This window comes from Culex pipiens, chromosome 3 (genome assembly GCF_016801865.2).
Source record: "Culex pipiens pallens isolate TS chromosome 3, TS_CPP_V2, whole genome shotgun sequence".
In the NCBI taxonomy this organism is placed as follows: domain Eukaryota; kingdom Metazoa; phylum Arthropoda; class Insecta; order Diptera; family Culicidae; genus Culex; species Culex pipiens.
The window spans coordinates 160,146,854-160,174,014 of record NC_068939.1 but is presented as its reverse complement, the minus strand read 5'-3'; the positions used below and the strand labels follow the sequence as shown (position 1 = coordinate 160,174,014).

At 36.0% G+C, this 27,161-nt stretch overlaps 1 protein-coding gene across 2 annotated transcripts in view; it reads left to right on the top strand.

Moving 5' to 3' along the window:
* LOC120413658 (extracellular sulfatase SULF-1 homolog) overlaps nt 1-27,161 on the top strand; it is a 91,995-nt gene that overhangs the window by 40,828 nt on the left and 24,006 nt on the right. For both annotated transcript variants that reach the window (XM_039574577.2, XM_052709610.1), the window contains one exon: nt 24,040-25,325. In XM_039574577.2, coding sequence (XP_039430511.1) covers nt 24,388-25,325 — 938 coding nt within the window. In that variant the 5' untranslated portion in view covers nt 24,040-24,387. The remainder of the gene's footprint in view (nt 1-24,039; nt 25,326-27,161) is intronic.

Here is a 27,161-nt window from a genome sequence, read left to right as displayed (position 1 = left end):
TTTCTAGAACAAAGTACTGGATGTTATAGGCTTTTTGGAAAGAGCACACGATTTTGAACCAAACTGCATCAATAACTCAAAATCGATGAAAATGCATATGGGACATTTATGCGATCAGGGGCAGTGTAGGTACTGATCTGGGTGCTGAAAAGACAGAATGCATAACGTGATTTTCGAAAGCTCCCCACTGCTCCTCACTAATACAACTGCACTACAGCTGTAAACATAAGCAAAGTAGAAGGCTATGTTCAAGCTCAAGCGTGACATATTTTTTGATGCTGAAGTGAATTATTATGAAACATTTTGGATCTGTTGATGTTGATGTTACCGATGACCGATGGCTTCGCACTTTTTTCTTCGTAGACTAAATGATGGGCGGCCAAAAGAGGCCTTTTTTGTTTTCCACGTGATGAAAAATTGTGTCAAAAGTGGGTGGAATTTCGTGAATCAGAAGAGCAACCGAATGGAAGTTCCGAGATTATGTATCTTTGATGTGTAGTGATAATATCGGAGTAAGATTATCCAATATTATTTGGAAAGTACTATTCATAGTTATTGATAATTCGTTGCTAACATTAAAAAAAGCGTCATAAACATAGGTTTTGCGTGAGACATAGCGATTATAAAATTTTAGCGACGAATTATGCCAATCTCAATTTCAACCCTCTTATTAAGATGTTTTGACTTCGAATACCTCAATAGCCATTGATTTTTTTTTATTCCTGACTAAATAAATTATAGATCGATCACAATACTTGCCACTTCTTGATATAATTATGCGAACAGTAAATTGGTTCCGCTTTGACAGTTCTAAATTGAGGCCACTTTGCGGACAACTATTCTGCACCCAGGTACTGATGAAAAATAGGTACACGGAAAAAAAAAATTGGTCAGTTTTTAATTTACTTTTAGGCCGTTGCAAATATTTTTCAAAGTTTTTGTCGCCCTCCCCTTCAAAATCGTTCCGAAAAATCAGAGGGCAAAAAAAATATTATTTCAAAAACCTTCAAAATTTTAAAGGAAATAGAACTATAACCAACTGAAAACAATCTAAAATGCATTTTCCAGCGTTCAAATTCATGTTTAGCATGTCTGGGATCGATCAAAAATATTTTTAATTTTTGTGGAATTCGAATGTACAGCACCGCAAAAAGTTTTTTTTTCGACGAAAAAAAAATCTCTTTATGACTTTGTTATTTTGAAAATTAATGATTGCAAAACAACTGGGCAGGTGTAAAATGCATTTTAAAACACTTTTTTCATTCTAAAGTTGAAACTTCATAAAATATTTGTAACGGCCCTATTTAAAAATTTTTTTTCTCAAAATCCGTATTTAAAGAACATTTAATTTTTTATATGGGACAAACCCCCGCATCTTTAAAGCCATTCAGATGTATGGAGCAAAATTTTGCCAACGATTTATGATTTTTTAAACAGTTTGTAAAAAAATAATAATTTTGTACATTTTTTGACCTATTTATTATGTAAAATTGCATTTGCAATCGAAAAGTACTTTACATTTTTTTTGATTAGTGCACCGTTTTCAAAATATAGCCATTCAAAGTTAAATTTTTTCCGACAAATTCTGGTTTTATTACTTTTAAAATAGTGTCTTGAAAATATGTTTTTCGAAATGTTCAGAAGCGGCTTAAAGAAAAAGAAACAGGAAAATTTAAGTTTTCTAGGTCTCACCCAAACAACCGATATCTCACTAACTGATGGTCCGATTTTCAATGTTAAAAAATGAAACATTCGTGAAATTTTCCGATCTCTTCGAAAACAATTTTTTCAATTTTTTAGATCAAGACTAACATTACAAAAGAGCGTAAGATTGAATTGTTTGCCCCTTTTGAAATGTTTCGATTGCAAATTTCAATTTAACATTAAAAAATAAGGTCAAATTTTTATTTGCATGAAATTTCGATTTTTTTCCAAAAATTGCTATTCTTTCTAATTATAACTCGGCGGCAGAATTTTTGTCCATACTTCTCTATGGCTCAAAAGTGGCAAGTTTTTGTCCCCTTAAACTTATAAAAAAATCAAAATAAAAAAAATAAGTATTTTGGGAAATTTAGTTTTTGTGAAAAAAATAATGAAATAATCGCCTGGCTTTTTTTCCGTGTACCCATTTTTTTCTAAATATACAATACCTACAACTTTGCCGAAGATGATCAGAAAATTCATTAGAAAGTTAAAGATTTTCGAATATTTATGTACCATTTTTGTATGGACAGCTGCCAAAATTGTATGGAGACTTTTATGGGTGAACAAATGACAAAAATTGACCCCTACAAAGTTTGAGCCAAATAATAAAAATACATAAAATAAAATGGTAGAAATCGGCCAATTTTGTAAAGAATTGCTCACAAGCTGAGCCCATTAAATTGTGACAGTGGATTAATTGGTGCAGAATTTCCCGTTTGGGATTTTTTTTCCCATCGTTTTGATAGTATAACAGATAACATTTTTAGATTATCGTAAGGCAACTTTTGAGCATGCAAAAATCAAGCTTAACATTTTAAATTGTTCAAAAAAGTATTTAGAGATATTTTATAATGATACACGCTTAGATTTTTTTTTCCGAATTTGGTAAAGTTTACCGAATTTTCAACTGCTGAACAACAGCAACAGTTCGTTAAACTGCAAACTATCGAATTTGGTAAAAACTTACCGAAATTCGATAATAAAGTTCATTATTGTTCATCGTACAACCGAAATTCGGTAAAATTTGGTTTCTTTGACAGATGGTTAACCGATCTAAACTTTACCGATTTTTCAATTACCGAATTCGATAAAAAAATCTAAGTTTGTAAGCTTGCTTTAGACCATTTGAAATTTTTTACAGGACTTCTTCTTCATGAAATATTGTTAAACAGTATAAAACTGGACATTTTCAGAAATTTTTACCGTAAAATGTATAGCTTGAAAACGGTACGCTTTATCTAAAAAAAATTCTGGAGTTATTTAAAAAATGTTCCAAAAATCAAAATTTTAATATTTTGCTTTTTGGGTTCTTTTGAATACATCTGACTCAAGGCAGCGACTCAAAACTACAAACTTGTGCGATATTAAAAAAAAATCATTTTTTTTTTCAATAATCATGTTCAGCTATCAAACTTTAAACTATCCTAAACTCAAGCGCAAAAGATGCCCTTTCTTCTTCCCTTAAAACATATCTAAAAACTTTGAAATTTTCAAAGTATTGATTTTGTTTTTTTTAACTCTTAGATATAAAAAGTGAAAGAAATTTTTTTTTACGTTTAATAAGGCATTCTAGGATAAACAAATATAGTTTAACTCAAAAATTACGAACTCTTCGTCACAGTGTTCTGATGCAAAAAAAATGATCGAGCTCGAGCTGTCTTAGTCCCTGCGAAAAATGTTGGCGGACATAGCGGGCGGTCAGCAAAAAAAAAAAAAACAGCTGGGAGTCGCCTGACAAACAGCTCTTGCTAGAAAGAGATAGAAAATCTAGTGCAAACAAACCCCCAGCTTCAATGTAAACAAACTTTGAATGTGTTGGTTGATTTCTCGGGTGAGTTTTCAAAAAGCCGTAAGAGCCACCGTGACCTCTGACACTTATTTTCGTTTTTCTCCAAATTTAAACATTATTTTGTTTGTATTAAGTTAAGGGCACTTGAAGGACGTGTAGATGAACAATCTCAAGCATTTTTGAAAATGATTTTTCATAAGTACCTTGATTACCGGTACAACCAGGGCTATGTGACTAGAATGCCTTTTTATTATTTTCGTTTTTTTTTCGAAATTTTAGAGAATTTCTCATACATTTGTGACACTTATCTGGACAGTGGCAGTTTGGGTCCCTATTTATTATCTAGAAGATTGCAAAAAAAAACATGTCTTTACATGTTGTGACCCAACTGTACAATTTTCTTTTTTAATCAATTTTACAAAACGTATTTGTTATTGTTTACGTTGCTTGCTTCAGTATCGCGACAGGATAGCGTGATCGCGCGACGAAATGTCATTATTTCTCGGTTTCACAATTGCCATGCCACGATCATATCCAGGAAGTCAGTTTGTCCAATGGGGATCACACATGACACTATAGAAGTCGTTCAGCTTGGCCAAACATTTGTGTTACACACAGCTCATAAAAGAGTACGCTTCTGCATGTCTCGCCGTCACACAGTCTGCTGGCAGCTGGCAGATAGTAGTTATAGTAGGCTGTCAATAATAATATTGTGGAGCTGTCATCTGAGATGGGGTTATAGTGTTCACGAGTTGGCGTTACATAAATATTAGGTCGCACATTTAGTATAGTCAAATCATGGAATTTCCTGAATATAGAAAAAGAGGATTTAAATCGATAAATCATTGAATTTCAATTCCAAACAAAAACAAGAACTGGCAATTATGAGGGTTGTCTGTACTTTTTTTACAGCTGATGATTATTTTGTCTACAGTCGAGTTTTAAAGGCGATAAGATGTTTGTATTTCGTTAGTTTAATAAACAATTATATTTTATGGAGTTCAAAAAGTAATCATAACAAGCATTTGAACTATTAGAAAGCGCGTTGAAGTGTATTTCAATTACGGCAAACTCATAGTAAACAGTTCTTGGAATCAATGACACATGGCCAACTGGGATGGAAGTGTCGATGGTTCGACCATATCGGACGATGCTGATTGCGAGCACATGCTTTATTTTAAAATATATTGAGATGAATATTTCCACCCACTTCACTTAGTCTATACCAACCCATTTGTTTTGCTTTTGGCAGAGCCCTCAAGTTTTGGGTAAACATTTGCGGACGACATTTTACGGCTTGGTGTTTTGCTTTTGGCGCGATTCGTTTGGCGCTGTTTTATTTGCCACTTTAAATTCAATAGTATATTTATGCTCTGCCTTGAACGGCACAAAAAGCCGCATGAATAGAAGCTTTTATGTTTCGTTTGTTCTTTTTTTTATTACGGCGTAGACAGTTGATGCTCTTACATCGAGCATGCACGGAAAAAGTTGATATTTTTTTGATGGACTACCAGAATATTTGAAAAAAAAAGTGATTAGAAATAGTTTTTAAGCGTGTATTTTTTCCATTGCACATTAAAATTACATTAAATTGTGGGAAAAAACGTCACATTAAGCTGAATGTTGTTTTTTCCGTATCAATTGGAATAGAAACGTCTACCCAATGGTCTGCAGATGATGATGCTTTGACCACGCTGGTGATAGTTTTCTTTTTACGATGAGGGGCTCGGAATTTGTTTCTCTTTTGCTCGCTTTATCTATTTGTTCAGCCGTTGCTTAATTTAGTACAGCTGCTAATTCGTTCTCGTTTTTCCCACCAAACTTGAACCTTCCCCCCGAGTAAGAGGTTCGGAATGAAGTGGGGCAGGGAAAGTAGCACTGCGGGCTGCCGATTGTCACGCAGAGATCATGGGAATGAAAACAGTCTGTTGGGCGCTGTTTTGGTCTGTTCTGGTCACCAGAAAGATGGAAATCTTCACGACAACAACAACAACATCAGAAAGGAAAAACAGAAAAGAATGCCACGCTATAAGGTCTGACGGAACTAGGTCAACCAGAAGACTTTAAATAGTCGAGCGGAAATCAACAAGTTCAGCTCGGGTTGAGGGACCAACGGAATTAGTGGTAATTGAGCCCAGCTGGAATGATAGATGTCAGAACGGTTGATCCAGTCGCGACAAAAGTTGACGCATTAATTCAGGGACGAGTGTTATTTTCTCAACTTGAAAAAAAAAAAAAAAACTCTGTTAAGTTGCACAAACTAGTAATCTCATCCCGAAAGTGGGTCACTGCACCATCAAATTGCTATCGTCGGGCCACAGTTGGCAATTGCAACACCCAACTGACACTGACGCACGCGTGACACTCCCACGCTTTTCCGGTTATCTCGTCGCCGCGCGCAATCACATCGCGCATTATCCGCGGAAGCTCACATTTGTGATGCCAGCGAGTCTGGTCGGGCCACATTGAGCGACCTCTGCTCGGGTCTGACGAGTCAGTTTTGCGTTTGCGTTTCTTACAGCTCAGCTGAACAAGCCCGGTTTGAGGTTGTGTGACGACTCATACAAAATTATTGGATTTACACAGAAAAAAAAGTTGAATTTTAGAATGTTGAAAATTTGGTAGGTTGAATAAAACCTTTTTTTTAGTAATACAGTCGACTCTCTGGCTGTCGATCTTCCCGATTTCAATATTACTCCATCTACCGATAAAATTTTCAGTCCCTTCAAACTGCATACTACGATTCTCTTCATTCCTCGATATTTTCTCTTGTTTGAAGGATCTCTTCCTCGACGGTCCCTTGAATTCATTTTGCTCTAAAAATCTCTTCTGGTTGTCAATAATTTCACTTTCTCATGGCTTGCATAGACATTTTTCTTTGAGAAACCAAGCTTTGAAGGGTGTTTGACATTTATTTGTTTTTGTTTAGTGACGTAGCCATCGTTCTCTCCCATAGCTGGGAATCCGGAAAAAAATATTTTCAATCGAGTCTTCATTTTGCATCGTTCTGTAAACTGATGATTCTCTTCCTCGACGGTCCCTTGGATATTGACAACCAGAGAGTCTACTGTATTACATACAAAATGGGTAAAAATGTGAACCTGATGAATATTCATCAAAAACTGATGAAAATTCATCATTTTCTGGGGTAAAATTAATCATTTTTTTCCACAAAATCTGTCTCCATTTCCTGATGAATATAACCATAATTTTTTTATCTTTGTAGTACGAGGCAAATGAAGGTCTAAAATCCTCCTGGATAGCGCCGAACTAGTTTAGATCTGTTCAAAATAAAGCTGTCCATATTTCTTCGAAGACCTTCAGATAATCTAACATTGGATAAACGAGTATGGACTGTAAGCGATAGTCCACAAATTACGTGGTTATAGAATCCATTCTCCCCGCTTACCATGATTTATTCTTTTTTCAAAAAAGTTCAACTTGAGTATGGCCGTCGTCATTTGTTAAAAAATTAACTTTTTGCAAATTTAATAAATAGTGTCTTTTTGAAAAGTAAAATTCCGTTGTGAAACTGTCAACTTTTCCTGTCCTTTTGGAGAAAGGAAACGGCCTACTTTTCCCTACCAAAAATAGCAGAATGGAAAATTAATATCTTACAATACCAGTGCTGAAAAGTTCTATTTTTCAGCTCTGTAATGGGTGCTGAAAAGTTGAACTTTTCAACACTAGTATCGAGAAGTAACATTATTCAATATTTTTATTTTGTTTTGAACGATGAATTTACTAAATACATGAATGTTCGACATAAAATTCCATTCTAGAAGCGTTTTTCGAAATGGCAAAAAATGTTGTAAGCAACTCGTTGCAAACCTCGTTGGATAAATGTACGACTTGTGCTGAAATAAGCTTCTTTTTGCAACTTGTTGCATAAACTACTATTCTGAATTGATGATCGCTGTGATAAACTCATTTTTCACAATTTTCATTCTTTGCCAAGTCAAATGTCAGTTACCGAAGGTCAAAAAACAGCAATTCCCCACGAAAACAGCATGATTCGAAAAAAAAGTTCTCCGATCGGGCTCAAAATTTTTCTGGAGGTTCCTTGGCCGAAATAATTAGACCCGTATTTTTTTGTTTGGCCATTAGGGTGACCTACGCCGTGTTAGGGTGGTTCGAAAAATGGCAATTTTCGTCGATTTTCGCAAAATCCACTTTTTTCAAAAAATCATATCTCCGCGCCATTTCATCCGATTTTAGCTGTCCTAGACGCAAAAGAAAGGTGATTAGTTTGGCTATTTGGGAAAAATAGTAAGAAGTTTCAAAAATCTAGCTTAACTTTTAAAAAGGTCGTATGAAAACTTAAAATGCTGTTTTGAAGGTCTCGGGACCAAAGAGCCTATGTCTGAAAATATTTTTATCGGATTCCTCGGAAAATTTCACATAACATATCAAAAAATGGTGAAGTTATGTTTTCGATACTCTGAGATACGATTTTTTGAAAATAAAAACTGGGTTTTTCGACGCGCCACGCGCAAAAATAGGAAAATGACGAAAACGGGAAAAAATCGACTTTTTTCACTAAAATTGCGATAACTTTAAAATTTCAGCAATGACCTATACATGTTAGGGTACCAAAATTTTCGTAATTAAAAGACGCAACTTTTGGCATAACATCATCTCTTTTTCTGCGTATCATCAGTTTTTCTATGCTAGTCTCCATACAATATTGGTCCATACAAAAAATTCAAGATAAATATTCAATTTTCTTTTATTCCTGACAACCAAAGGTTGGTTCAGCGAAGTATTAAAAAGGAAATTGTAGAGCATTCTTCAGATAATACTTTTTTTTACTATTTAAAAAAAAATCAAAAAGGCATTTTGAAAAACACACCTGAAACTAGCTATAACTCAATAACGGTGAATATTTTTTTTACATTTCAAAGGTTCTTTGCATAGCAAATGCAATTTTACACCCAAAAATGATTCTTGTTTTTTTTGGGTAGAAATTCCAACACATTCCAAAATTTACTATTTTTTGAAAAAATCATAACTTGGCAAAAAAATGACCGTCACTATTTTTTCAAAATTTTCCTGATTATGACCAAACATTTTGCTGAAGACACCAAATAGATTTAAAAAAATCATTCTCAACTTACAGATTGTTTAATATTTTCCTTTTTTTGTATGGACAGCTGCCAAAATTGTATGGAGACTTGGATGGAAAACGGATGATGCCAAATATCTTTCTGGACGCGAGGAACGCACGAATAAAGTTTCATTGAGATTAAATAAAGCAATGATAAATCGATTTACGAAAATGTAGAGAATTGCACTGCTTTCACAAATTTTCAAATTATCGATAAACGTTTTTTTCGATCTGTGGTCCCAAAATTACAAATTTGTAATAAGATTAATGACCTTTCTAGATTAACAATGCATAAATAAAAGTTATGCGATGTATTCTCAATAGTTTACAATCGATTCTACAAGTTTTTTCAACGGAAATTTAAATTCTAATGCATCTACCTTCTAAACATGAAATTTTGGGTTAAGTCTTGCTTTAGAGCATTACCTTTTCAGTATGTTCGCTCCTCAGATTTTTTTTTGCTCAAAAACATAGAGAAAAAAAGAATCAAAACTATATTTTAAACTTGGTTTAATTATATCGGGAATACATTTGTATTTTTAACTTATTAATCACAATTAAATTTATCTGCAAACAAATATAAATGAAAATCCGTCAAAATCTCAGGTCACCACATTTTAGAGTTAGTTTTCAAACCGTCAGAAAAAAAACATCCTCCGGAAATGCAAAACACATGAAACCGATAATTATACAAAACGGCACATCCTGACAAAAAAAAAAAACAAACGACAAATGCCACAAAACCACGTGGAATCGACTTTTCCTCGCATCGCAAAACGGAAAAGCCCCCCTCCCCAAGCCATACCGTTTAAGTGAGTTTTAATTTATTCACTCTCGATTGCCACACACTTGCCGGAAACTGGTGAATTTCTGTGCGCTGCCCAAAAGTGTCTTAAAAACACTGGTGGCCGTTTAGTTTGGTTTTTTTGCCCTTCTCAGAGCTCGGAATATTGTCGCGTGATTATCCTCTTCCCTCGTCCATTACGGGGCGCTTGATGGCTGAAGTTTGACTGCTCCTTTTTTCTGTGGGTGGGAAGCTTTCAGCTCTCGGTTTCGGAAATGGAACTGTTATGTTATTTTTAGACTTTTATTCAGGTACAACGGCAGTGTATTGATTTTTAGCCGCCACGGCTCTTGCTCTTTCGACGCGGTTAAGTACTCTGTGGCCAAATTTAAAGTATATATTTTTTGTTTATTTTTGCCTTTTCGTTGGTGGACCCTTCGTATCCCGGCATGACGACAAAATTGAAGAGGGAACAAATCACACGACACCCATTTCACACTTAACATGTTCCAGCAATAAACAGAAAGTTTATTGCATAAATATTATTGCCTTTCATTAGCCAAAGCAGCCATGGTTAGGGCGAGCCGTGTGAATGTAAATATAAATATTGCCAATCGAAACCAGATCGGTGAAACCAAGGGTGAAACCAACCGGCTGCTGGACTCAATTCGTCTACTAGTGTGGATCCCTCGACCTAGTCGTCTGGTTATCGTTGACGAGTAAGTGGATTATTTTTTTTAAATATATAGAATAATAGAAAATTTAGATTTTTCCCATGTTTTGGAAGTTAGTTTGAGTAACTTTTGTTCTGCGAAAATCTTATCTTCTTTGGTTATATGTTTTCCTGCTTTTATTTTCAGTATTTCTTCATGCGTTTATCTTGTTTAATTTTTAATTTCTTTTCTGATAGCATTGTAAAAATCCTCGAGAAATGCTACTACATTTATAGATGGTTCTTTACATCTCCAATGTTTGGAAAATATTAGCAAGGGCCTTATATTTTTTTTAAAAATTGTAATGTTTTGAAAGTTTTTAAGGAAACTTTAATTTAGCCTGAAAATTGCAATTAAAAAGTTCTTTTGTAATTTTATAATAAATTGCACTGTTTTCAAACTACATATATGGGTCATTCCAGGTCAACTGAGTACACTTTTGGACTCGACCATCACCGATTTGGACCAAACTTGGAGGGAACGTTCATCTATCGATAGTTAACAGAAATCCCAAGTTTGGTGCTGATTGGACCATCCCTCTATTTTTGGCACCGCCCTCTTTTTTGACGATTTTCTAAAAAACTTTTTTTCTTTTAATCATAACTTTGCAACTATTTGAGCAAAAGACTTTCTACAGGTTGCATTTTATAGAAAATTGTCCAAGGAATCAGATAAAAATAAAATTTTAACCCTTAAATGCCCAATAATATTATATTTTAACGTTTTAAGTATTAAAATTCAGTTTTGACCCATTCCTTATATTTTAATTTGATTTATTTTATCACCATCGTGTTTCCCGGACAATTTTTTATAATAATCAATGTAGACCTCAAACTAAAATGAACTGTTGGCGAGATACAGTGATTTTACTGAAAAATGTTTGATTTTGCGCTGCACTTTGTCCTATGAATTCAAATCCGAAATAAGTTTCTCACATATAAAAACCGAACTATGCGGGAATCATCCCTTTTTGTTGAAAAGTACACCATGTACTTCCGTGTGCTGCGCAAAATCAAACTTTTTCAGTAAAATCGCTGTATCTCACCAATAGTTCATTTTAGTTTGAGGTCTACATTGATTATTATGTAAAATTGTCCGGGGAACACGATGGTGATAAAATAAAACAAATTAAAATATAAGGAATTGGTCAAAACTGAATTTTAATACTTAAAACGTCAAAATATAATATTAGTGGGCATTTAAGGGTTAAAATTTTATTTTTATCGAATTCCTTGGACAATTTTCTATAAAATGCAACATGTAGAAAGTCTTTTGCTCAAATAGTCGTAAAGTTATGATTGAAAGAAAAAAAAGTTTTTTAGAAAATCGTCAAAAAAGAGGGCGGTGCCAAAAATAGAGGGATGGTCCAATCAGGCCCAAACTTGGGATTTCTGTTAACTATTGATAGATGAATGTTCTCTCCAAGTTTGGTCTAAATCGGTGATGGTCGAGTCCAAAAGTGTACTCAGTTGACCTGGAATGACCCATATCCATTTTTTGCTGAATTTTTAAAATAGTGTTCATCTTTGCCCATACCTGACAAAAATATTTTTAAATTGCTGAACATAAAAAGAAATGCAGAAAATGTGCCCTTCTCAAATGTTGCTCCAGAAATGATCTGCATTTCTTTTTTTAACATAGTTGATTTTGGGTGTGCCAAGATATGGCCACGCAAACAATGAAATTCAGTTATAATACATGTTTGTAAGTGCTACTCAATCAGTCCCCATCTTTCAGTTGACGACATTTTGAAAGCTATTTATTCAATTATCACTGAAAAATAAAAAAAAATCTGTCACGATCACGACTAACATTTTAAAGAGCCATGTATGTAATGATAGCAGTGATTTTGACACCCTGATTTTTTCACAAAGATGAGAAAATTCCATGAAGGTTTCATTATTTGACACTGAAAATCGGAAAAATAGTTTCCAAAATATAGTCAATTGAAAAATAGGTACAATTTGGCAGCACTTTGAATTGTGTATTTTAATTTTTAACAAAGCTTTATCTCAGCACTATTGATATCAATAAGGCTAGAAAAGAATTATAGATTTTTTTCTCAGCTATTTTAGAAATATTTTTTTTTATCGAAAAAAAGAGGTAAATTATTGTAAGGGACCATCCATAAACCAGGTGGACACTTTTTTGGATATCTTGACCCCCCCCCCCGTCGTTGACAATTTTCATACAAAAAAAAACTTTTTTATACGGAGCATAGACAACCGTAAACAATTTATGCTTCATTTTATAATATTTTTGAAAAAAGTTTATATTTTATTGACAAAAGTTGAATGTGACACTAAAAGAAAATCTTTTCATTATTTCTTCACTCTTTTCAGAACTAACATAATGATTTAGAGCGAAATATATTAAAACTGACAAATAATAGGCATTGTAAACCAAGTTTGATCTTGTTCAAAGATAATGATAACATATTTTGGAAGGAAATGAAGGGCATGGGCATTGGGCATTTTCAAGTACCGTAAAACAGCGTGACATTGATAGCCGGGCTGACTTTGCTAGGTTTGAGATTTTTCCGAAAAAAGAAGAGTACAAATTAAGTACATACGGAAGGATATGCATCATACTGACCGTGGTAGAGAAATGTTAAAAGTACCTCAAGAAGACCTTTTCATAAAAATTTGAAAGGTTTAAAAAGTTAGATAACAATGATGATGAAAATGTCGATAAAATGCATTATTTTAATCTTCTCAAGTTGTTATGATTTTTACAACGAATATGTTTTTGAATCGGAACACGGAATGCATTTTCGGATTCATTGGACAATTGTTAAAAATAAATATTATGTGTTTTTGAAACATAATTAAAAGAAATCTCCAAATTTATAGGCATTTTGAGTAGAAATAATTTGATATAAAAGGTAAAATCTTTTGATTCGTGCTTCGAATTGAACTCAATCGATAATTTTATAAACAAAACTAGTTTTAACAAATTTCAGGTAAATTTGAGACTTTTTTAACAATTTTACCTAAAATTTATATGTATTTTATAAAAAAGTTAACTAATTATTATTTTTACTTATTTCTTCTAAAAAACTATATTAGCAACCTTAGTAAATGCTAAATTTGACGTAAAAATTAAAGGTACAGGGAACGAAAATATGATTTAATTAAGTATTTTTTCTAAGAAAACGTAATAAACTATTCAACGTTGTTATCTTTTAGAAATCATTGAATTGGAAAAAAATGCTGAATTTAACGGGTTTTCACGTTGTCTGCAAAATCGAGAATATTCACAAATAATGCTAAATCATTTGGCATTTTTGATCAACTAAAACATACAAAAAGATGAAATGGTATTTTTTTTTTAAAAACGTTTATTTAGATCATTTTGTTTAACTGTACATAAATAAAATCGAGTAATAAAAAATAGGGGTTTTCCTTGTTTCTTGGATAGCTTTAATAATAAATTTCAACTTTGCCCAAGTAACCAATCGATCAGAAAAAACGAATTTTCAAAAACCGCTTTTGTGAAAATAAATCCCGGACTGAAAGGGTCAACGAAAAACCACTCTTCACAATCCCACTTGACGCCCCACGGGACGGCAGAGCCTTAAAACAACTTGATCGACTGGATGCTGCCTTCAGTACTTACCAACCGACTAAGCCAAGTGTTGTTGCGGCTTAAGCGTGTGCCCGGGCGAGCAAACATGAGCCGCGATGGACTTGTCGCCGCTCCGGTTTGATAAATTGTGATTTATAGTGGTCACAACTTTTGCGCCCCTTTTGCGGCCACATTCCTCTGAAAGCTGCTAAATGTTGTTGTAATGCTGACTGATGCATGTTTGTCCCACGTGCCATTAGTTTCGAAACTCTCTATTAAATTAATAAATTTGATCCAAATAGTTCAAAAATTACAATTTTGCACATGGGACACCTTTGCATTTACGGGCAGCGATGACCGGTGGCTGCAGGATTCAACGCGGTGAAGGATGAAAAAATCGTGTTGCAATTCAATCTGGCGCTTTGCATAAATTGTCCCGGCCTTGTCTCCAGGAATCTGTAACAGATCGATCAGCCGGATTAGGATTTATTGGCTGTGAGATTTTTACACACTCTCGTGTTCGGTTTATTCGCTGATACCGGCGACGGATTTGCATAAATAACTGTGTCAACTTGCAGTAAAAATAAATCGCAAATCAGTGACTTTTACAACTTCGGAGCTAAACAAGTTTTTTTAATAACATTAAACCAACACTTGGGAATTATTGATGGACCCCTCGTCGCTTAAAGTTGGCCACATTTGTCGCAGCAAGATTTTATTAATAGATTATTGCAGCCGTGACCAGTGGTAAGAATACAGATTAGAGTCGGATCGTGCAAATAACACGAGCAGTTAATGGAAAAATCAATGGAGAAATCTGCGCCTCACTGTGAGTAATACTTGGACGACTGAGGCGCACAGTGGGTGCTAAATTGGACAAATTTCGTTTTATTGATTTTTCACAAATTTTTAATTTGTAGATGTACAAGTTTTTAAATTTAAAATTTAACGAATATTGCGAAATATGTCAAATTTTGCAAGGTTTCACCACTGTTCTCCGTAACAACTTACAGCACTTTAAAACTCACTCACACCGGTTCTGGCCACGGTGGTTGGGATAATATTTATGTACAGCCGGTGGACAAATGACATAAATTATGACCACCGGCTTTTTGCCACCTTGTCGCGCACTCCTCGGAGCGGAATCCGTGGGAGACCCACGATCTCGGAGGGGCCAATCTTGTTATTAGCACTCGATAATTGTCGACACCGCCACCCCGTGTAAGGTTGCTTTTTTATGGGCCATCAAGTGCAGTGGCGGGCTTGGAGTGTGGAGCATAAAACCATACAATTATGCAGTTAATATGCATAAACTAATTTGGGAAGGGTGTTGGGAGGGACAGTGTTTTGCTTTACGCAATCGATATTTTTTATGATGCTATATCTTAATTTTGAACCAAAAAGAGACATTTTAAATGCCACTTTTTACCTTAAAAAATGACAAATGATTGATAAGCTACATAATGTTTTGTTTTCTTAATGTTGTGCATATCATGACGTCCGTTGAAATTAGATTACCAAATTTGAAAGTTCAAAATGCAAAATGTAATATCGTTTGCTAAATATTTAATTAGATTGTCACTTGCACGTCAGCAGTCCAGTTGTCTGCTCCCACTTTTCTGGCACTCAAAGTAGAGTCATTATTCGTGCCTTCAAGAACAAAGATGCGACGAAATGCAGTGCAGAGCAGAGTCACTTTGAGAGCACTTTTGAATAATTTAATATATTGTTTTATCTTAGTGACGAGGTCATGCCAGCAGGACCGGTCTGTCACCCTTGTGTAAATTTAGGGGAAAGTGGGGCAAGTGTAACAAGCTAAGGAAATGCTCGTTTAAACCCATTAAAAACGTTAAAAAATCTGTTGGATTTTGTATATTCATCATATTCCAGGTCTTAACTAAGAATTCAATAGAACAAGTTTTTTAAAAAACCTTGTTTTTTAATGTGAAAAATTGATATTCAAATTTTTGATTTTCCATGCGTTCTACTCAACTTGTGGGGCAAGACGAACAACCCGTTAGGGCAAGAGGAACAATGCATGAAACAACATGTTAATTTGCTAACAATTGAACTGTCAATTAGACACATCAGATTAGAATGTATTTGAAGCGTTTCTTTAATTGATAAATAATGATATTTTACAAAAAAATTGATCGTTTTTACGAAAAAACTAATTATTTAGATGATAAATTACTAAATTTTCATAATACCACTATAATTTGCATGGACATTTTTTTTAAACAATTGTTTATCAGTTTTAAGTACGTTTATGTATTTTTTTCCCAATAATATATGTTGTTGCAGCAATTCGTAATTTTTTCCATACTAAAAATCCATATGGTACACTTGCCCCACCTGAACAAGATTTTTCAAAAGCTCTCAACAAAAATAACCAAAAGTTAAATCATACTTTATAATAGGTGCAAGTCATTGGTGGGACACTACTGATCAAGGAAAAATAGTATTTTGATAAAATGAGCCTGAAAACGAACTCTAAACCTTATTTTGTACTTTCCAAATATTAAAAGAAAACAAAGGTTTTGATAAAAAACTTCATTACATCTTATACTCCGTGGCGTTTACGTCGTTTTGTCGGTAATGTGATAGTAGAATTAACTAATTGCATTGCTAGCAACAATTCCTCATACATGAAATAATCAAAATTGTAAAAATTACGGCCGTACGAGCGATTGTTCCTCTTGCCTCATATGGTCGTCTTGCCGCACCTTCCCTATGTAAATGCAATTTGATTTTTGATACAAAATTATCCTTTGAAACCATCAATCAAGACCAAGTCCAAATGTATCTTTTTTGTATATAACGAAAATGCTAATTTTATGTTAAGTTATTGTAAAAACCTCACTTTTCAAAATTTTCCAAAAAAAATAAAGGAATTTTTTTTTGCTTTTTTAAACTGCCGCACTAATTGAGTCCGTCCCATATTTTAAAAACAGCAAGCCGAGAAAAACGTACAAATTTTTATTGGTTTTTCTGATAGTTCACATGATTTCAAACCAAACTGCATCGTTACCTCAAAATTGATGAATTTACCAATGGGACGGACTTACTTCGAGCGGCAGTTAACTGCCCATGTTCGCATAAATGTCCCATATGCAAAAACAGCAAGCTGAGAAAAACGCATTTGAAGTTTGTCCCACACATAAGGCTACGTGTTAAGTTTTCAAGAAAAAACTGGATTTCCTCCTGATTTCTAGAACAAAGTACTGGATGTTATAGGCTTTTCTGAAAGAGCACACGATTTTGAACCAAACTGCTTCATTAACTCAAAAACGATGAAAATGCATATGGGACATTTATGCGATCATGGGCAGTTAACTAGTTATTAATTATTGTTTTATTTTTGTATTTTTTATCCTTCAACAAATTTCAAATTTTTGACAGTAGTACAGCCGTAACAATCGGAATCCTGTAAATGAACCTCGTCCATTTTTGAGTATGTTACGTAAAATTGTACGAGGAATCCGATTAAAAAAATTTCAGACACTTTGGTCCAGACACCGTTCAAACGGCATTTGAAGTTTTCATATGACTTTTTCAAATGTTAGGCTAGATTTAACTAAAAACTAATTTTAATTGAAAGCCAAACTAATCACCTTTCATTTGCGTCCAGACAGCTAAAATCGGTTGAAATGGAGCGAAGTTATGTTTTTTTTTGAAAAATGTGGTTTTGCTTAAATTGACGAAAATTGTAATTTTTTGGACCACCCTAACACGGCGTAGGTCACCCTAATAAGCAAAGTAAATCTTTCCCAGTTCCTGAGGGGAACACCCTTGAAGAGTATCGGGGCCGGCATTTACAAAGCGGATTCAGTGGCAGTTTCATTCTCAACTTAATGTTAACATGTTAAGGTTAATGTTAACATTCCATAGGTCGCCTTCCTAAGGTGTCGTGATAAGGTCCAGTTTGTGACGATACACTACCTTCCCTTTACTAAGCAATCGGATCCAGAAGAGAAACGATCACCAGTTGTGTTGGTCCGAGCCGGGATTTGAACCCCGATCTACCGCTTACTAGGCGGGAGCGTTACCACTAGGCTACGTGGGTCGGTCGGCTAGGGTGTTTGGTCACCCTAATGACCAAACAAAAAAACGGGTCTAATTATTTCGACCAAAGAATTCAATTTCGAGCCAAATCGAAGCACTTTTATTTTTTGCCTTCCTCATCTTACTGAAGAAAGGCTATATAAAATCACAAAAAATGAACTTCTCAATTAGCCCTCCTGGACCCAGCTTCACGTATATCTATTGACTCAGAATCAAATTCTGAGCAAATGTCTGTGTGTGTGGTGGGATGTTGATAAAAAAGATTGTCACTCGATTTTCTCGACACTGCACAGTGGTCCAGATCGCAAAATTAAGTGGAAAATGGTTTTTCCGAAAAATGGTTAAGTTTTGGAGCTTTAGTGTCTTCAGAAGAGTTGTTGCATATGGAAAGGGGCAACTTTTGGTTTGGTTGAAAATTAGGGTGGTTCACGATTAGGGTGATTTTGGAAATCTAACTTTACAGGAATATTTTTGGGAATTTTTTCGTCTTCTAGAAAGTTGACGGGCTTGCCAATCTAAGTAACTTTGTCGAAGACACCAAAATTTTATCTCGTAATCTACGCCTTCTACGACCAAATTTATAGAAATCATCTGAGCAAACCTGCAAAAATCAGTTTTTTTAACGTGGCAATTCAGGGTTAAGTTTTAGAGAAAAGTGGTATTCAAGACACTTTTAGAGCTCTAAAAAACAAACATTTTTACTATCTGACAAGTCAATTTGGATTTAAGGGTCAAAAGTTACAGCGATTTTAAGGTAAATAAGATGCAAATTTAAAACTTAAATATCTCGAAAAGGCGCAAGCCAAATTTTAAGCCCTAGGTTGCATTTGAAAGAGGAGATCCTGCACTATAAACGCTGAAAAAATCTTAGGGGTGTTTTTCTTTAAACTCGAGATATTTTCATTTGAAAAAGTCTAATTTTCAAGGGAAAACCTTATGGGACCACCCTAACGAATTTCGAAAATTGTCCAAATATATGTTTTTCTATGTAATTTTGCCCGCTGAATCTGAATCTGCCCTCAGAATTGACCCAAAGGGTCGAAAAATCGATTTTTGGTCATATTTTGGGTTTAAATGATAATTTTACATTAACACCCAAAATATGACCAAAAATCGATTTTTCGACACTTTGGGTCAATTCTGAGGGCAGATTCTGATTCAGCGGGCAAAATTACATAGAAAAACATATATTTGGACAATTTTCAAAATTCGTTAGGGTGGTCCCATAAGGTTTTCCCTTGAAAATTAGACTTTTTCAAATGAAAATATCTCGAGTTTAAAGAAAAACACCCCTGAGATTTTTTCAGCGTTTATAGTGCTGGATCTCCTCTTTCAAATGCAACCTAGTGCTTAAAATTTGGCTTGCGCCTTTTCGAGATATTTAAGTTTTAAATTTGCATATTTTTTACCTTAAAATCGCTGTAACTTTTGACCCTTAAGTCCAAATTGACTTGTCAGATAGTAAAAATGTTTGTTTTTTAGAACTCTAAAAGTGCCCCGAATACCACTTTTGTCTAAAACTTAACCCTGAATTGCCACGTTAAAAAAACTGGTTTTTGAAGGTTTGCTCAGATGCTTTCTATAAATTTGGTCGTAGAAGGCGTAGATTACGAGATAAAATTTTGGTGTCTTCGACAAAGTTGCTTGGATTGGCAAGCCCGTCAATTTTCTAGAAGACGAAAAAAATCCCAAAAATATTCCTGTAAAGTTTCCAAAATCACCCTAATCGTGAACCACCCTAATTTTCAACCAAACCAAAAGTTGCCCCTTTCCATATGCAACAACTCTTCTGAAGATACCAAAGCTCCAAAACTTAACCATTTTTCGGAAAATCCATTTTCCACTTAATTTTGCGATCTAGACCACTGTGCACTGGCTAAACCGATGCATCAAAAATTATGCAGTTTAGTTAAGTACTTCAAAAGTTATGCTAAAAAACCATTTTGACTAAAGTTCAGAAGATTGTAAAAAGGGTAGTTTTTGTAAGAAAACCCGTCATGTTATACATTTTCAGAAAAGGTATTAGAAAGATCTTTAAAGCGTCCAAAACAGAGAAAATCTGACAACCCTATCAAAAGTTATAAGCACTTAAGTGTTATTTATGCACTTTTTGAAGGCCGGATCTCAAATATTTTGATGAAAACGTTGTTCGGATCTATCATGCGACCTATCGTTGACCTTTTCAACGAGCACGAATTGGATTAGAGATCTGATTACCCTATCATAAGTTGTAAGCAAATAAGTGCCCTGTAATATTAAGATTTGACCACCCAATCTAGTGGTATGAATAATGAGTCAAATTGATAGAACACTGAAAAACACCGCCCTTTTGTGTCTATTTTTTTTTTACCTATGGGTGGATTAAGTAACGTTTTGAATTGATTGATTTTTTTATATAGCTAATAAGAGCATAATTTTTTTATGAAGTAATTTCGTGATAAATTTTTGATTAAAAGTTATTTTTGTTTTTTTAATCTAATCTGATCTTTTAGATTGACAAAGCTTTTGAACTAAATAAATATTAAGTATAATTTTGTTTATTAGTATACAAATTTTAACCCTCGTTAATTTTTTATTAAGGCTGATCAAACTTAAGAAAACCTCAGTCATCACCCTCTAATTAAATATATTGGTTCTTGTGCATACATTATTTTTGGAATTTAACACTGGATAACAGGTTTATTTTAAGACTTTTAAATTAAGCTTTTAAAAAATAAAAATAAAAATTGGGAAATTCCGCTTCTATAAATGATAATAACTAGATGTTGTGTTGGAATTAAGGTGAAGTGCAAAATTAATAAATAATTATTCGATATAGGATTTGCAAAAATCACAATACATGGCAAGTTTACAAATGTTCAACCATTATACAACACTCCCAATAAGATTCAAGGTCGCCCAGTTCTTCAAATCTACCTTCCACGTGTCCCACCGAAACCGAAAGCACACTTCAGAACTCAACAGCAAACAACACCAGCCAAAAGGAAGGGCCCATTTATGCCCAAACCACGTCAAGCGCTCATGTGATCCAACACAGCAGCCTACTTTGGCAGGCCGCGTGTGATGGAATCTGGAACGCGACCAAAAAAAATATCGAGAACCTCCCCAAAATGAAAAGGTCCCGGGACTGCGGAAATGTTAAATGACAAATCGTTTCGAAACCGGCTCATCTGGGACAGCAGCAGGTCGATCGAAATCAGCAGCAGCAGCCCCAGTTAAAGAACATAACCTCAAAAACAACACCTCTAAAGCTCAACCTCAACGACGGAAGGCTTGGGCAAGATCGAGGAAAGAGAAAGAAAGAAAGTCATGGCCATCGGTGATTGAGCTGGAATACGGCAAGAATGAAAACAGATAGAAAAAAAAAAAACTCCAGCAAATCGGGAAGAAGCTCTATAGAGCGTCGAATATATCAACTTTATGGCCAAGTGTGTCGTCGGAATGTCTGGGTTTACGGGGCGAAGGCTGACTGGAGGAATTTGCCCTCCGGGCGGGACAGAAGAAAAGAAGGTTGATGAAATTTATGACAGTGATGTCAGCAAAGGTGGAGCTGTTGTACTGTGGGGAAAAGAACATGGAATAGGTGGTCACGCGGGTTGCTCCGATTTTTGACCGTTTTGTTTTCGATTTGTTGTGATTTACATACATTAGACAAAGATTTTGAGAATCTGGGTAACATTTTTTTTTGGTAAATTAGATTTTGGCCAAAATTTGGATGAAACAAAAAACACTGAAGCAACCGAGCACAGAAAAATAAATAATAGTAATTCTATAGAATTTCGCAATTTTTATTTCGTGATTTTTAATTTTGTATTGTTTATTACCCCTATGTCAAAAAATCCATTTTGCATCATTAGTTTTTTTTTCATTAAAGACTCCATACAATTTTGCGTACCGTCAGTGGGGGTGACATTGGGTCTGGGGGGTGAGATTGGGTCAAAGTGATTTTATACGGATTTTACCATTTCTCAGGTTATTATCAATGAAACTGGATTCTGTTAAAAGGGTTGTGTAGGGGACATCTTAAGATGACTTTGCTGAAAAAATCTCGTTCCTAGAACAAATCCTGTTATTTTGGCAGCTGTCTAAAGTTGGGGTACGTTTTTGGCTAAAAATGACCTCTCGAAAAATCATTTTTCTTATATTTTTGTTAGAATTGCTCGAAAACTACCCAAATGTTTGAAAATCTCCACTTCAAACATTAAAGCGAGTCAATACGATTCCCTCGAACAAGAAACGCTGTTGGATGACTTGTTTTTACCATATCGTTGTATTTCAGCATCATTTTAGTTTCATTTGACCCAATGTCACCCCCTCTAAGGAGTGAGTTTGGGTCAATTTTAAAACTATTGGCATTTAAGGTAGTGTTCATCAAAATCCACCATATTTTGGGAAAATGTTAGTAGACTATCTAAGAACAAATCTACGTTGAAAGATTTTCGATGTTATTTAAATTGTTTTTGTTATTAAGAAATTTCGAGAGGTGTTTCGTTTTTTGACCCATAGTCACCCCCACTGACGGTACTGATCATAAAAAATGAGCATCGAAAATCTGTATCTTGAAAAGGGATTTTCTGATCGATTTGTTGTCTTCGGCAAAGTTGTAGGTTATGATTAGGACTTTTCGGAAACTTGGATTTTCCGATTTTTATTTAACATTTGGTCACTTAAAGTTGCATTCCCAAATCAGGGTTATTTTTTTAATTTTCGAATATTTTGGTTATATTTAAGGGTATCAATCATGGCATATTTTACGCTAGGGTTTATATAGGTACCAGAGCTATGATTTGTTTAAGGATGTTATTTTGATTTATTTTAGGATAAATCGTCTGTTACTCACTTAAATCATGAACATTTATAATGAAAATTTCAGGAGTGACGGGATCGATCTTAGTAACGAATTTAATACATTTTATGTCATACGGAAATTTAGATTTTCTTCATTCATGTAACCCCTTAAGAGGCTATATCTCGGTAAGGCCGTTGCAAATATTTTTCAAATTTTATGTCGACCCCCTTCAAAATCGTCCCGAAAAAAAGGGGGCAAAAAATTTGTTGTTCCAAAAAACTTCAAAATTTTAATTAAAATATATATCTAATTGACTGAAACCAATTTAAAATGCATTTTTCTGCATTTAACCCCTTCCCGCCCAGAGCAAAATCGAGATTTTTTACGTTTTTCTTCATTACTCTTAACTGGATAGACCGAAGTAGATGAAATGTTCATGGGGATAAGTTAACATTCTATATAAACTAATGCAGGTTGAACCAGTTTGAAAAATGCATGGTTGCAGAGAAATTTAATTTTAAAGACAAAAAATAGTGGTGGAGTAATCATGGGCGTGAGAGGGTTAAAATCATAATAAGCATGTTTGGAATCGATTGAAAATATTTTATTTTTTTTTCAAAAAATCTGATGCAAGTTTTTTTTCAGGCCAAAAAAAAAATTCTTCAATACTTAGATATTTTGGAAACTAATGATTGCAAAACATTTGGATAGGTGTATTATGCATTTTAAAACACTTTTTTCATTGAAATGTTAAAATCAAGGCTTTTTACTTCAATTTTGATATTTTTTTTTATTTTTTCGCTCACCCCTCGACTTTGGCCAGAGTCAAGGGAAATAAACTTTAAAAAAATATCTGCAATGGCCTAACCAATGTCAAAATATAATATTGTTGAAAATTTTCTAATCTTTTTGGAAAAAAATAATTGCATGGTACTTATATAAGCATTATTTTTATTTGTCATGAATCATAGGCAAAAAAAAATGTTTGCAAAAAGAGAACACAAGACAAGAGAATTTCAAAAATTCTCTATATATTTGAAATTGTACTAAAAGTAGAACAAGTATTTAAAATTTCCTTTTTTCAGTTTTTTATTCTATTCAAAGTGTAATGGTTTGTGTAAGAAAAATTTTTTGACTGCCCATTTTCTTGAGATCTTGTTTAAGATTCGTTATTTTTCTTACACGGAGAGGAACCAAGTCCCATGGAATTCGAAACTACGTACGATGCAATTTGTTCGAGGTCTCCACGCCTGAATGTACGCCGTCAACATGTCACCGAGTCACTTTACCCCCAGATCTCTCCGATCCATCGCCCTTGTCGCCGCCGCCGACATGTTGACGTCAAATCGGCAGCACCCAGCTCAGTTTAATCAACCAAAACTAATCACGCGCATTAAATCGCACAAATCATCCATCTCATCGCGTCCTGATTTTTTTTCCTCTTCTCCCTGACTTGATGCCTTCTTGCCTACTTACCCATCAAAGCACTAACTTGTTTTCCTTTCTTTCTTTCTTCCGCAGATTTTAACGACCCGAGACGCGCAAGCCGTCGTCGCCAGGTCTGCCGCAGTTCAGGCTGATCATCATCCGGCGCTGTTGTCATCCTTTCCAAGATCTGTCCCCGGGTTGGCTGGGGGGGTTCGGGGCGCATCATGCCATTAATCAAGTTGATTATTATTATGAATGTAATTAAGTGGAAAATGTGTGCAAACGAAGGGGAAATATTTTAATAGCCCTTCACCCTAGTCCGGGTTTTTGCGGGAAGTGTTTGTGTGTGTTCCGACGGGGAGCGTGCAGTGCCCGCCCAAGAAGATTGTGATATTAATAGACAGGTGCGTTGAAGAAGGAAGAACGACGACGACGACGACGATGGCGCTTCGTTGGCTTGAGCTGTGTTTTAAGTATAGATTAGTGCTAGTTGGTTTTATTGTGCTATTTTACTGTGTAAGTTACGCAGTGGCGGGAGATTCCGGGGACCAGGGGGGATCCTTGGACGGTGACTTCCAACCGGGTGGTGGAGGCTACTATCAGCGAAGACGGCATCACTACCGCGAAGGTCAACACCGGCGGTCGTCCTATCGGCGGGTTCGAGCACCGCACGATGGTCGTGGTCGGGTCAAGAAGAGTGGTGTCGTCGAGGGTATCCTAGCGCAGGACTCCCCCATCAACGATATCATCCGGCAGGCCCGCGAACGCAAACCCAACATCATCCTCATTCTCACCGATGATCAGGACGTCGAGTTGGGTTCGCTCAACTTCATGCCCCGAACGCTGCGTCTCCTCCGGCAAGGTGGTGCCGAGTTCCGGCACGCGTACACAACGACCCCGATGTGCTGCCCGGCGCGGTCCTCCATCCTGACCGGGATGTACGTGCACAACCACAACGTGTTCACCAACAACGACAACTGCTCGAGCACCACGTGGCAGACCACGCACGAAACGCGCTCGTTCGCGACCTACCTTTCGAACGCCGGCTACCGGACCGGCTACTTTGGAAAGTACCTCAACAAGTACAACGGCTCGTACATCCCGCCCGGGTGGCGGGAGTGGGGCGGGCTCATCATGAACTCCAAGTACTACAACTACAGCATCAACATGAACGGGCAGAAGATCAAGCACGGCTTCGACTACGGCAAGGATTACTATCCGGACCTGATTGCGAACGATTCGATTGCGTTCCTGCGCCAGAGCAAACACCAGAATCACCGGAAGCCGGTGCTGCTGACGATGAGCTTTCCGGCGCCGCACGGACCGGAGGACTCGGCGCCGCAGTACAGTCATCTGTTCTTCAACGTTACCACGCATCAGTGAGTATTGCTTTATTTCGTTTTTTTTTCATATACACCAATTGTTAACAAAAATAATTTGCAGGCTTAGAGATTTTTCACGCTAAAAATATGCAAATTTCACGGGGACCGTAACTCAAAAAAAACAATACTTTACGGAAATTTCGCGGAACATGAAAAATGTTAAAATAACTCTGAAAATTTTATGATCTCAGAAAATACTTTTTAAACTTCAGTATAAATTATTCTTTAAAAAACTAAAAAAATCTTTTCTAAATTTGAACGTGACACAAAAATAACTGTTCATAATTTCCAAAAAAGTTTTCATCTATTTTGTCTTTTAACATTTGAGCAATTCTCTACGAAATTGGTCTTTTTTCTTCAATTTTTTCAATTCAATTCATGTTTATTTGTTGTACTAATCATAATACAATTTGCTTAACTAATGACAAATGCAGAGTTTTGGAAATACTTACAACTACAAATTAATTCAAATACAATCATTGGATGAAATAAATACAGCAAATTTAAATCGATTAAGCGAGAGCAGAAAAAACTGTACAAAACAACTGCTACAATTGGTAGGGAAAAAGAAGAAGGATAGGAAAGCTTAAGTTTATATCACAGGGAAATTGATCAGTTCGTTACTGAAGGCTTAAACTTTAACACGGTGTGTTAGCTTGCACCTATGCAGGGCATAGGTACTTCCCCATCAGCTCTTGCAGCGCGAAGAACTGCTCCAGCTTGTTTCGGCAAGTGTTGAGTCGCGTATACATGTCCCTCGCAAGGGAGAGGAATTCGGTGAGGGTGAATAAATCACCATCACTGTTGCTGTCCGGGGTTGGACCATTACCGCTAGCCGCCACGTTGGCGTAAGTACGCCCAAATCCAGGAGGATTTGTTTGACGGTTTTCGGTCGAGGGTTGACCTGTCGAAGTCCTTGAGGAATGTGGTGCTGGCTTTTTCCTCTTCTCCAGCGCCTCGAGGTAGGTCTTCCTAGCGGTGCACCCGCGGTAATTGGCCGTGTGGTTACCCTCACAGTTAGCACACTTCACGTTCCGCTTGTTCTGCTCGGCTTGGTTGTCCTTTCCCAGGGATGCTTTCTTGGGCAGCGTGCATGCAGCCGTGAGGTGGGCTGCGCTGCACTTGACACACTTCGGCGCCAAAGTGCAGTTCCGGGAACCGTGTCCAAAACGTTGGCATCGGTGACATTGGGCAGCATCGGAAGGCCGCTTGCTGAAGTATCTCCAGCTAACCACGAAACCTTCCAGCGACTTGACTTTGCGCAGATCCTGTATCTTGATTGAACCACGTTCGAAGTACAGCAGCCAGAGAATCTGGTCTCCGGTCACTGTAACTTTATGCGAAAGCACTTTAGCTTCGCGAGGATAAATATTTTTTTCGCAAGAATTACATCCACGAACTCCTTGGGCGGAATTGGATCGGGAACCCAGAAAGTACTACCTTGACCGGAAGGTTTTCCGGCGAATCATGCGTATAGTACTGAATATTCGCCTCTTTCAGCGTTTTCAGCACTTTTTCGAAACGCGGACGATCGCTTGTGATGATGTTTACAGACGACTTATTAATACGCATGACGTATTCACAGTCGTCCAATGTTTCCGCTAATGCTTCCTCGATTACAACAGCCGGGCGACCAGGCACTGTAATCGGTGGCATTTTTTTATTCGATTTTTTACCCTTTTGCTCCCCCGCGGTGGAGGTGCCCTTAGCCTGCGACGGTGTAGTAGTAACACCATCGCCACCACTGACGTCGTCGTCGTCGTCTTCATTGTTGTCATCAGACAACACAGCGAATCCATTTGAGGTTGGAACCGTCGAGGAAGTTCCCGGCTT